Source organism: Leptidea sinapis, chromosome 1, assembly GCF_905404315.1.
Source record: "Leptidea sinapis chromosome 1, ilLepSina1.1, whole genome shotgun sequence".
NCBI lineage: Eukaryota > Metazoa > Arthropoda > Insecta > Lepidoptera > Pieridae > Leptidea > Leptidea sinapis.
This window is the reverse complement of record NC_066265.1, coordinates 3,924,874-3,938,052: the sequence shown is the minus strand read 5'-3', so window position 1 is coordinate 3,938,052 and position 13,179 is coordinate 3,924,874. Positions and strand designations below refer to the sequence as shown.

At 35.3% G+C, this 13,179-nt stretch overlaps 1 protein-coding gene and 1 long non-coding RNA gene across 3 annotated transcripts in view; both read right to left on the bottom strand.

Annotated features, from left to right (window-relative positions):
• LOC126968354 (Fanconi anemia group M protein) overlaps positions 1–11,735 on the bottom strand; it is a 31,091-nt gene extending 19,356 nt beyond the window's left edge. Inside the window, exons 1-8 of one of the 2 annotated variants that reach the window (XM_050813351.1) lie at positions 11,427–11,735; positions 11,203–11,335; positions 9,871–10,054; positions 6,127–6,392; positions 4,251–4,397; positions 3,654–3,778; positions 2,460–2,703; positions 1,107–1,215 (exon numbers count right to left, since the gene is read on the bottom strand). In XM_050813351.1, coding sequence (XP_050669308.1) covers positions 1,107–1,215; positions 2,460–2,703; positions 3,654–3,778; positions 4,251–4,397; positions 6,127–6,392; positions 9,871–10,054; positions 11,203–11,335; positions 11,427–11,572 — 1,354 coding nt within the window. In that variant the 5' untranslated portion in view covers positions 11,573–11,735. The remainder of the gene's footprint in view (positions 1–1,106; positions 1,216–2,459; positions 2,704–3,653; positions 3,779–4,250; positions 4,398–6,126; positions 6,393–9,870; positions 10,055–11,202; positions 11,336–11,426) is intronic. The other variant, XM_050813342.1, reaches the window with a different exon arrangement.
• The window catches only part of LOC126969119 (uncharacterized), a 174,766-nt gene that overhangs the window by 51,472 nt on the left and 110,115 nt on the right, over positions 1–13,179 (bottom strand). The gene's annotated exons all lie outside the window — the stretch shown is intronic.

The window sequence follows — 13,179 nt, the reverse complement described above, 5'->3', positions numbered from 1 at the left end:
AAATTATAACTCATTGACCATTGTTACAATCAGATTTAAAAAAAAAAAAAGTTAACATATAAGTTTATAAGATTTAGTTTTGTTCGAAGTAAATCCATCGAACAACATTATATTACAAATATTGCTTAGTAGATAATATTAATTACTTATAACCATGTGTTGCCTTTAAGTAAGGCAGTACGCGAGAAACCATTTTAACCAATTAATAGTAGAGATCCGCGTACTCACAAGTAGAACCAATAATTATAGTTATTTAGCAAGTGTCATACATTAATTTAGTATCTTAAGTAAATAAATACTTTTACCATAAAACCAATATAGATACCCCTAAGTGCACCCCTTTTCATGGTCCTTCGAGCCGGATTTTTTTAAGCCCAGTGATGCAGACTGTAAATGTTGCATGGACTCGGGAATAGATTTGGAGTACTAATATATATTCTGTATAACTCTGGTATCAAGGATTATTTGTGAATTTTATTAAGGAGATAATTTAATTAAATCAGCGTTTTAATTATTCACAAATTACAGATCCCAGGTATATTTTAAATGACATACGGTGAAGATCGCCGGAATACGTTGGATGAGGATCGATCGTCGTGGAAATCTTTGGGGGAGGCCTTTGTCCAGCAGTGGAAGGCTGATGATGATGAAGGTTTATTTCGCTTTTAACTCTCATCTCTGAAGTAAAAGCGGAAGTGATCACCCGAACTGAGCTTGTATTCGCCTTGTTGACATTTTGTTATTTGTACATATTTATATTTTTATAATATGTTTGTGCTGCCCGTCAAAAATCGTGAATATCACAAATATCCAGAGAGATAATAAAAATTATACATCAATATCGCGTCCAGTCAAAAAAATATATTTATATTACCCTTAAATAATTTAAATATTAGAGCCTCTTGCTGCTAGACAACCCATGAAAACAGGCCGGTTTTATTATTTTATTGTGCGTGACAAGCTACGTCTTACACTCGCAATTTGTATGTCACTTTGTGCTAGTGTGCGTGCATTGCACAAAATAGAGGTTAACTGTCAACCTCAATTTTTTTCGACGTTAACACAGCTGTCAACTATCTAGACGTATAAATGATCAAAGATATTACCTATTGCCTTAGTCTCCTGTCCGTTTTGTTTCGCTCTATTAAAATGGTTCAACATGATTTCCTTCAGCTTGTCAAACTTCGGATGGCCAAAACTAATACTCTTTGGTATCTAGAAAAATAATACATACAGTTTTTATTTATATAAACGGAGTGCAAGCGGCTCACTTGGTGTAAGATCTGCGTCACAGACTTAGAATATACTAGCGTATAGACGACCAGATAATTCGTGAATAATTTTGATTCGCCTATGCGTTAGCTAGAGTTTAATATTCAAAATACTAAAATGCTAGTTCCACGCGTGGCTGACTGTTTACGACTTGTCAATCAAAATAGGTTACAGTCACTTTTGCTTTCTTTTTCTATCTTACTGAATCTCTGTAAATAACCATCTACTGCTATCTGTATGGAGTTTTCTAAAGAGCCTATTTGACCAAATTTCTGAATTTCACCACCGCACTATGTACCAGAAACTTAATACCATCCTCAAAATCAACTTCAATCATCAACAACCTTATATAGGCTAGCAATATTCCTATAATTCATCTGGTGTCACATGGAAGAACAAACAACAAGGACAATTCAATTAAGTCGTCAAAATTCAATCTAAGGCCTATCGCAGATGACACACTTTTTGTGCTATCGAATCTGCAGAACACAAAAAGTCTGCACAAAATACAGATATTACACTGACTCAACGCACACAACCTACACTTTCGGTTATTTTTTCGGCAGAACTCGGCGCGGTCTGTTCGATCTTCGACGATATTTTGTGTGTCAGACCTTTTGCGCGTCGTATGCGTTACTGCTTATAATTCTATAGGTCTTATTATCACATACTAAAAAGCGCGTCACGTATAGTCTGTCGTCTGCGATAGGCCTTACTCGAATCTACATATTAAAATACATACATACACTTACGCCTTTTTCCCGTCGGGGTAGCAGAGACAACAGAACGCCACTTTCTTTATCCTTACACGCATCCCCTATATTTATTACTCTTTCATACATGCTCGCCGGTTTCGGGTGCTTCGGACCTTCCTTTTTTTTTAAAACATTCCTAATTTGGTCTACGAATATCCTACGAGGTCTTCCGCGACCGACTTTCCCACACACACTTGCCTTATATATTTTTTCTCATTCATTCGCTCCACGTGCCCAAACCATTTCATCATTCCGTTCTCAATCCTTGTCATTTTGTCTCACCCCACACATATTACGCAGTGATCGCATCTCAACTGCGTTAATTCTGCTATCATGCTTGTTCTGCCATACCCAGATAATAATAATCTATAAATAGTTTCAAAAGAGAGAGAACTTAGTGCATTTATGTCTTGGAATCTAGTTATAACCAACCTCTGGTATGCTACCATCAGGTAGAATACTTCTGTTGAGCGACAGGGGATTGATCCCGAGGTCGTCCCTGAGCCGCTCTAGCAGTGCCGTGAGCGCATCATCAGACTGTATCCAGGTCTTCTCCGGATGCTCGTCGAAGAAGTTGAGGAAAACCCTGGAGCCATGTTTTATGAGCAGCTCTAGCCCGTGGTACAGAGCAATAAGGAGCATGAAGTCTCTCATTATCATGTTATGCTGAGGATGCCTGAGAAATTACAATATTTTTTTATTATATTATAATGTAGTAGCTATTGCCCGCAACGACCTCCACAAGGACGCTATGAAGCAGCAAATATATATTATGATTGCATCTAGTATGTCAATATCTAGCCTATATATTATCCCGACCTCTTGAATTAAATTTATTCAGTAGTTCAACCGCCGCCGGACTGCAACATAATATCGCGCACTCGGTTGGCCATCGTCGTAAATACTAAAATATTTGTCCAAATGATGGAGCGTGAAAGGCAAAGTTTATCTAATTTAAAAAAAAGAAGTGATAAAAGTGTTTATTTTGATAAAAGTGATTCTTTTATCAAAATAAACACTTTTATCATTTTTATTTGAAACTACTAAATATTCATTAAAATAAATTATCAATTTTTATTGTATTTTATGGTTCATTATTTTGGTGATAATAAAATATTGGAAGCATATGCTTTTGCGGGCTTTTTGTAGGACTTAATAGTCCTACAAAAAGATGAACAGATAAAAAATTCCATTGTATCTATATACGTGTAAATCCAACGGTTTTTACAGCGCTAGCCAGAATAGCTCGCAGATGGCAGATTTTTTCTTCCTTACTTGACACTTATCGTTATATTTTGGATAATTCACACTATATCTTTATAAATCAATCTATCTTTAACTATATCTTTTCAAATAATCATGGCCAAATTCAGTCTGATAGGACCCTTACACTGTGAAAGTCTGAACTAAAAACGAGAGATAGGACCACAATATATACAAAATCGTCAACGGACATGTATGGGCTCATTTAGCGGTAGGTGATCATCTCCACCCATTAGGTGCACCACTGGTAATCGCAACGAGTTTAGCACAACATAAATTCCGCTAAGACTGATTTGTGATTACTATAAAAAATATTTTTTTTTCATCACTTAGTTTATTATAAACAAATTTTGAACTACCCACCTCGCGCCTCGATCTTTGGTCTGATATTCCTTGTACAACATAACAACACGCCCTTTTGACAGATTACCCAAATTATAGGGTAAAATGTTGAGTTGCTTGAGCCTTCTTGCGTAGCCATCAAGAATCTGAAAAAAATAAACAAAAATCTTTCTATGTAAGTATTTGAATATATTTTAAAATTGACTACAAAAAAAAACAAATAACCTGTTGATGGCACGTTTGAATTATTGAATGAAACTACATAAGTATATATAGCAAAATAAAAGCATTCCAAATTTGAATTTAAAAAAAATTAAATTTTATGGCCAGACTACTGCGCTGGGGCGCAAATACCATGGTTCTTGGTACTTAAATACAATGTTCTACAAAAATATTAATCCCTTGTTACATAATATTTTTATTTAATTGATTTGTTATACCACAATTTGAAAAGATGTTTTAGGATTTTTGAGAACCTTCTTAACTTTCATTTAACTGGTATTGCGGAGGCAGAGCGTACCACTTAGAATTTTCATTAGTCCTTATCAAACGCTTTCACATCTCCACTTAAGCTCAACACATAGTTGTTCTTCTGAAATTATATAATAGTTTCAATACCTCAACATATTGTTGTCTCAATTGTGACAATTCCGGACCCAGCTTAATGACAACAGTGTTTATTTTTCGTGAGTGGCTGTATGGTGCCACATCTATACAGATCTCTGTGCGAAGTTCCAAATGTGCAATGTTCAGATTCTTAACCACCTGCACAGAAAAAAAACATTTTACATTTAAAGTGTACGTAATTCCAGAAAAACGTTCCAAGCCACAATCAAGTCTAAATTGAGTTAAGAATACAAAATTAGTCACGTAATTCATATTAACGGACTGACAAAAAATGGCAGCCCTACTGTCAGTCTTTCAATGACATCATGACTTAATAACCCAACCCATATGTATGAAATATACTAATATTTTATTAAAATTTAAACACGAATTCCTTAAAATGTGATGTTTGTGGGTTGGAACGATTTTCAGGAACTACGTCCAATTATGATACTGTTAAAAATCGTGTGAGTCTCGGGTCACCCATCAGAAGTGATAACTTAAATTAATCTAAGTTGAACTATTTAATATAGAAATTGTTTAACTTGAGCAAATTCCACCTTCGCACGATACGCCACAAGTTAGGATATCATCCCCACCATCTGGATGTGTGGCGGTCCTCCACAGTGCGGTTTTCAAGGAGCTTTCTTCCTCGTACTACAAAGCTGTGGAATGAACTTCTTTGTGCGGTGTTTCCGGGACGATACGACATGGGTACCTTAAAAAAAAGTGCGTACACCTTCCTCAAAGGCCGGCAACGCTCCTGTGATTCCTCTGGTGTTGCAAGAGATTGTGGGCGGCGGTGATCACTTAACAACAGGTGACCCGTACGCTCGTTTGTCCTCCTATTCCATAAAAAAAAGCTTAAGTTATTACTTAATTTTATGTTATTAAAATCTTTTATTGATTATAAAATATATATTCTTCTTACTTACAATTCTTGAATATGTACATTAGGATTTTATGTATTATTTAAGCCTATAAAAGTAACATTTGGTTAGAGTGAGAGAGAAGGAGCCTGCCTACTGCTGACGTATGCGTGAGGGAAAGGGAAGCCAGACAGACTGTCACCGTAACGCGTTACGTTACGAAACGGTTTACCCTCCCTTAAAAAGTTTTCATGTCAAAACACAGTGTGAAGTTTTAACGGAACATATAACTCGCGTTTCTTAATGACAGATTGTGTTGCATAGTTTTTACTGTGTGTGTTAATCATTTAAATGTCGTTTTACTAAGATATTGTTGTTAATTTGTGTGAGTCTGTTTGGGGTCTGGCAGCTTCCATAGCTGATTGTAAAACAACAAGTGTATCTTTAAAATGCAAGTACACTCATCTGATAGTTCTTGTATTTTCAAAGGTGACGAGCACAAATTCATGTGCCAATGCATAAAAAATGTGTAAGTTTACAAGTTAAGAGACAAAACTGCTTAATATTCATTTATTCTAAATATTATTACTTTTAATAGTTATATTTTTAGCTGTAATACAATCTATATATATAAAAATGAATTGCTGTTCGTAAGTCTCGCTAAAACTCGAGAACGGCTGGACCGATTTGGAAAATTTAGGTCTTGAATTATTTGTGGAAGTCCAGAGAAGGTTTAAAAGGTGAATAAATAGTAAAATGCTCGAAATTAAATAAAAACAACAAATTTGTTTTTCCTTTGATGTGTCCATACATAATTTCTATGAGAGAATTTATTGGCGCATGGTTTGACAGTTCTGCTGTGAAACAATTTCATTACGACAGCAGGGTGCATATTTTACGAAGTAATTCTTGATGTTATGATATATTATTGACAAAATCATAAAAAACATTATTTTATTTATTATATACAGAACAACGTCTGTCGGGTCAGCTAGTTAATTATAATTTTTAATTCTTACATTTACAACATCGTCCACTTTGCTACCAGGTGTTGCGGACAATGCAAGAAGTCTGTACGTTTTGTGGCCCATCTCACTCAACGTGGATACTATTTGACAGTATGCATAGTTCCCTCTTGCTCTGTGGGCCTCATCAATGACTAGACACCTCAGCCTGTCGCTGGGACAGATACCGGATTTAATGTCATTGTATATAACTTGTGGTGTTGCGAAAAATACTCGTTTTGTCTGCCAATGTACTTTCCTAGTACTCACTTGCATGTGCCCTAAAAAATATGTAGTTCATGTTATATTAAGTTTATTTAAGTAAGAATTTTGTTTCATAAAACATTGCCTTTATGGTAACTCATTTAACATTTCTATATTCGCGCATGGGTTTATACTCTATTCAATACCGGTGTGGCCTGTCACACTCCCCGTGTAGGTATCGAAATCGTAAGTACGCACGGCGGCCTCTACAGAGAGGCTATCCAGTAAGGGCTCACAAGCGAGCAGTAACGTACACGGGAGCTAATTTCGTCACCTACTTCACCAGTACGACTGATCATTTAAAAATGGAGAAACATAAAAAAGCAAAGCATATTAAATATCATTGCGATCCTAAATATTTTTTTAAGCTTCCTAAAGAGGCTGAAACAATCTAATTTAAAGAGATTATTATTATAATTAAATTATCATTCATGATAGCTACCTAATTGTTCCTTATACTAAGTAGGTTTCATTATGTCGTGGTTTTCCAACGCATACATTACTATCTGCAACTTATATAGGTTTGACAATGAAAAAATATTGATTTAAAATTACGATTACATACCTATTTATATTATAGAAAAAACGAAGCTATCCTTATAAGTTTTTTTTATTTTTTTTATGGAAAAGATGATATCCAGAAAGAAATCCCGATGGTGGGGATGATATCCTAACTTGTGGCGTGTCCTACGAAGGTGGAATTCGGCGGTAGGAATCAGGTGAAACAGCTCTTCGGAACACTCCCCGTGATAAATGCGGTAAAAGACACACAATGAAGCGATGTCTCTACGCAACGCCAAGTGATCCAGCCGTTCACAGAGCACTGGGTCGCCGACAATTCGAGCTGCTCTGCGTTGCACGCGGTCAAATGGATCGAGCTGATACTGGGGTGCGCAAGAGCAGAGATGGCAGCAATACTCCATATATGGCCAGACCTGCGCTTTGTACAGCGCTAGAATGTATTGCCGTCCTCTATTTATGACGCCCAGTTTCTTCAAAGCCAATGTGGCTTTGCTCTCCAGAATGCCGCGGAATTTGCAATCGCTCGAGATTTCGAGACCCAGAATTCCGATACTAGGCGAGGCTGTAAGTGTTGTCGAAGTGTCGCGCAAACTTGAGTCTTCTTGGGTTAAGGGAGGACTCGATAGAAGACACAGAAGTTAACCATAGACGCATATACAGTCAAAACCGTTTATGGCGACATCGTTTAGAACCACATACCGGTTAAATTTACCAAAATCAAAGGTCCTGGCTGAATGTTATATGACCGCCTTATCTAAAACATTGGTTTTTACGACATTGTTTACTACGACATACCGCATTAAGCGACGACATTTGGTTAATATTTTCGGAGAATTATATCTGTAGAACGACCGGCTCAGCTGTATTGTAAACAATTTGAATAGGTAACTGTATCCACATCTGGCACAGTATAATAGTCAATGGCTATTATCGTAAAAGTAAACAAACTTTAGGGTCTTTTGTAATTCTTAGAAACAAAGCACATGCATGCCGTAGCCTCAAGGCCCGCTTCGTCATATCTCTTAAGTCAGTTTGTTACTTATCTTTACACAAGACGCACCAAAACATTATTGTTGAGTTAACTATGAAAATTGTAACATGTCGCAAAAAAGAAAACAAATCAGTATCGAACAAAAATCGCATATTATTTCAAAGCTAGAGAAAGGAATTCCAAACAAAGACCTGGCAAAAGAATATGGTGTATCTCACTCGACAATTTCAACCATTTGGAAAGAAAGGGAGAAAATTCAAATCCTTTACGACAAGAATTTTTTGAAAATGAAACGAGCCAGAACAACGCGGCATACGAAGATTGAGGAAGCTTTGTTAAAGTGGTTTAAATATCAAAGGACAAATAATGTGCCAATAAATGGACCAATTCTTCAACAAAAAGCAAACGATTTTGCTCAACGTTTTGGTGAAGATTTTGTTTGCTCGTCTAGTTGGATTCAACGTTTCCGGGCTCGACATGGCATTGTCGGCGGGAAAATGAGTCGTGAAGCTGCCAGTGTGGATAAAGATGCTGTAGACTTGACTGATGACTTGAAGATGCTTTGGGCATGCAGGTTTTAAAGATCTTACAAGTCTTATAACAAGAACCTCAGATGATGTGATTGACGACGATGAAGAGGACAATATTTATTTGGCTCAATTAGCCCAAAATTTACGACCTGCTTTATCTACTACTGAAACAGACGAGTTCATTGATGTAGATCAGTCTATTGCAATTTGTGCACCAGCTACGGAGGATGATATTGTACGTGAAGTTCAAGAGGAAAATGAAAATGAACAGGAAGACTCGGAAGAACAATTTACAGTGCCAACTTTGATTGACGGTCTCAATGCTGTTAGTGTATTACGAAAGATTGTTCTTTTTAATGAAGAGTTCCACATGCAGGGAAATTGTGACGATATGCTGATTAAAATCCAACGTGAATTACAAAATGTGTATGCACGACAAAAGTGTTTCAAACAAACTAAAATTACAGATTTTATGCATACAAAAATGATGGAAAAATGATATTGTTCTTTTATATTATACGTTAATGTATTGAATTAAACAAAATGCAGTTTAATTTCCTACATGAATATACATATTATCTTTCCTATTAATACCTGTCACCGGTTGTTACAACTATCGGTTTTTACGACTCAATATGAGTAGTCCCTTCGATGTCGTTATAACAGATTTTGACTGTATGTGTTCACTGAAGGTGACCATATACTAGGTAGGTACAGTTTTAGGTAAAGAAGCCAACCCTAATGTTGACAGAAGAGGTAAGAGTCATGCGATAGAAAGGGAGGCAACATCTAGGTGAATAAGAATGTAGTTTAATAGCGCTGTGTGATCTGAGGTGTTATTCAATTACATCTTAATGTATCGCCACAAGAGTTCCTATTTCTTAAATTGATTTTGCGGAGTGAGACTTCTGTACTTGTAGGTACTATTACATTATCTTTGGTATGGGTGATAAATGTTATCTATTTTTTTAATTTTCTCTGAATGCTAGAAAGAGTTTTAGTTGCCTGATTAAGAGCTACAATTTACATCCATTCATGTGAGACACACTTGTGAAGCATTCACAATTGGCATTCAGCACCAATCAGTCTATGACTGAGCATGAGTAAACATAAACAGGATGTTCATCTGATGGAAATTGATACACTCTGCCCATTACAGATTAGTGCCACTCAGTATTCCTGCAAAACCCAAAAATTCTGAGTGGCACTACAATTGAACTCGTCACCTTAAAACATAAGATGTTAAGTCTCATTTGCCCAGTAATTTCACTAGCTATGGCACCCTTCAGACCGAAACACAATAATGCTTACACATTACTGCTTCACGCCAATAAAAGGCGTCGTTATACCCATAATCTAGCCGGCATCCTGTCCAAAGAAGCCTCCCACTGATAGAGACCCACCTAATATGCAAACTGATTTGTTGTATTATTTACAAAGTATTTATCATACCTGTCATTTCTATGGTGTCCTTTGGTGGTAATGCAACAATATTGTAGCATGCTTCTATTTGCTGTGCAACTAGAGGTCTTGTAGGGGCAGTAAACACAATCTTGCCCAGAGGATACCAACGGTAAAAGTTGTACATTATCACAGCCGCTATGAAAGTCTTTCCCAATCCAGTTGGAAGGCTTACCTGTAATTATTACAAATTTACATAATTTTACATTTAAAGACATATAACTTGCAATGCATAAATATTTTTATTGGTGTAGGATTAATTAAATTTTGTTAGTACAGTTGTGTGTTTGTTTTTTTGTTTATAAACCAATACAAGTATCTAATACAGGAGAGACTCATTATCTGGACATCAGTTATACAGAAACATACTTATCTGCCACCTGCAATCAAATAACCACCTACAAAAAATAAGCTTACAAATGTAAAGCACACAGCAATGTTGTGGTTCAATCTACAAGTTCTACTTTACAGTAGTTGAGAGATGAACAAGACATACAAAGATTTACAATCCATGCATCACTCCAACTGTTGGCTCAGTTGGTAATAGCTCTCAGACAGAACCCGAGAAGCTCAGGTGGAATCCCCACATCATTCATAATATTGGTTACTTATTTAATTTTTATAATTATTAATCCCAGAAGTGAGGGATCTCAGTTTAAAATAACAAATTGTTCAGATTTGAAAGAGTGACATCTCAAGAGTGACATTTTTTCCTTACATGCAATTATTGGGATTATCAACTGTAAAGGTAGATCCTGTAGATAGAGCCACAAACTGAGAGTTGAACAAGACATATCAAGATTTATGATCCATGTGTCATTTGAACAGCTCAGTTAGTAAGAGCTCTCTGAGTGAACCTGAGAGGTGCAGGTTAGAGTCCTGCATAGTTCATAAATTTCAGTTACAAATTTAATGTGAACAGTTGAACAACCATAACATAACATATTTTGTTAGGTTTACTTCATGAGTAACATATCATAACATTATTGTACAAAAGTTTTTATTTTGAAGTGATTTCATCCACTTATAAAATATACAAATTTATTTCACCCACCAAAACTTACCAACTAAAAAAAACTAAGTACTTGGACAACTGGATAAATTGGGGGCTGGGGTTTGAATCCCCTACTGTCCATAGAATTTGGTATGAAATTCAAATTTGTATATAATATTGAGGTTCTTATATCATATCATATTCATATATTACATCTAATTTCACAAACTAAGACTGAAATCTGTTACTACAATATGGATGAGATAAACACACAGGAGTGAAGACCCAAGACTCATACCTATACATATTCTCTATTAGGTTTAACTTACTAAGGTATTCTTCAGAATAGCAGCTTGTATGATATTGAACTGATAATCCCGTACTGGGTAATTTGTAGGATAGATCCATGTTTTGCCTGTTAGTTTGTCATATCCACTTAATTCTTCATCACAACATAAAGCACTGCAAAATTATAAATTTATAACAATATTCAACATTATATTGGGATTGTTAGATTATAAATACTTAATATCTGTAATTTGATTTCAGTTACCTCACGTTAAGTAAACTCTTTTCGTTAATATCATTGTTATTGGACATGAAACCACTGCGCTCCAAATTTGCAAGAAGAGTAGAATCATCGAATATTTCATCATCATCAAATACACAATCGTTGATTCTATTTATTGTTGTGTCCATAATTAAAGATTAACATAATATTAATTTATAATTTTTATAAAGAACTTTGGGCGGTTTAATTAGATACATTTATAAATGTAATTTAAAGCTGGGTTAACTATTGAATAAATTATTGATTTAGAGAACATTGTAATTATTTATTGAAAAAGGAATAAATAAGGCTTAATGTATGGAATATTAATAGGTAGTTTTTGGAAAACAATGTAACTGTACGTAACACAAATCACAATGTTTTGATTTTTCATTGAAATTTCAAAGGTGTTAATGACAGATGACAATTGACATTTGACACTGTTGGTAAAATACTTAGAATAATAATTAATCTTTCTTCTGTAAGATAGGTAGGTACTGAACACAGAGAATGTATATTTAAAGTGAAACTTTTATTACAGGGCCTCAAATTTTTATGCACATCTATCGCATTTCACGGAGTACCGCAGCCGATTGCAAAAAGGGTGATCGGTGAAGTTTTAATTTCAACTACTGCTTTCATGTCAGTTTTGCCGCGCGGTCTAAGGCTCTAGTTTCCGGGAGGGAGAGTAGGTTCGAAACCCACGTTTTTTTTATCAAACTTTGCATCATGGTTTCATAGAACCACACAACTGCTTTTTTTATTATTAGACTGAACTGAAATCTAGTTATAGCTTTACAGGCTGTTCTAACCATAGCCTTACAATATAAAAGACACAAAAGTTCTGAGAGAGAAGAACATCTCTAACGCAGGTACAGCAAAATTTTGAATGACAGATCGTAAGCAGACACGCTTGGAATAAGCTTTTAGAGACTGAGCGTTTGGCGATTAAATAAAACAATTGCTTGACTGTGAGGAATATGTGGAAGATATGATTTATTTGAAAGTTACATGATATATATACAAAATCCTTAAAACTAGTTACCCAATTACAATTGTTACTAAAAAAAAATATTTACAAGTTCAGAAAATACACACCAATACTAAAGCTTACATTTTAACCAATAGTAAAACGTTTCATTCAATAAGAATTGAGAATAATATTATGTGTTCTATCTTGCTCTAAAACTAATGCTATCCCAGTAAGCCGGCCAGCGAACGCGGTTTGTGTAAACTCGCGTCGAACCTCGATCATACGATGTCAATGAGCATTCAGCACCTACTCTGTCGCTCATTGATTAAAATTGCATGAATAGCGATCGACCCCCGAGTCCCGACGCGTTATTCGAGGACGTATGATTCTATGAGTTGATGTACAGCATTATGAAATGGTTCTTATCAGAGCTAATATTACGTTATATAAAATAAAATGTTCTTTTCAGAACGAATCTTTCGGCATACGCTTATTACAGTTATTATGCACGATTAATATTTCTGCGATCTATAATGCTACGAAGGTATTACGTTACAAGTTAGATATTAGACATTTGTATTAATTATTGGTTGTAGGTGCAGCTACAAGCTCCTTAGTATTTTTAATATTTTGCGAAAACTGTGGTTTATTTTTGGTTATGGACTATGGTAATCATAAAAACAAATTTGAAAATGGCACATTTCAAGGTCATTTTGGATGCGTCGTAATTCCTAAAACCGTATATTTTGTTTTAAAACTTGCCTTTTGCTCTTTTTTAATATA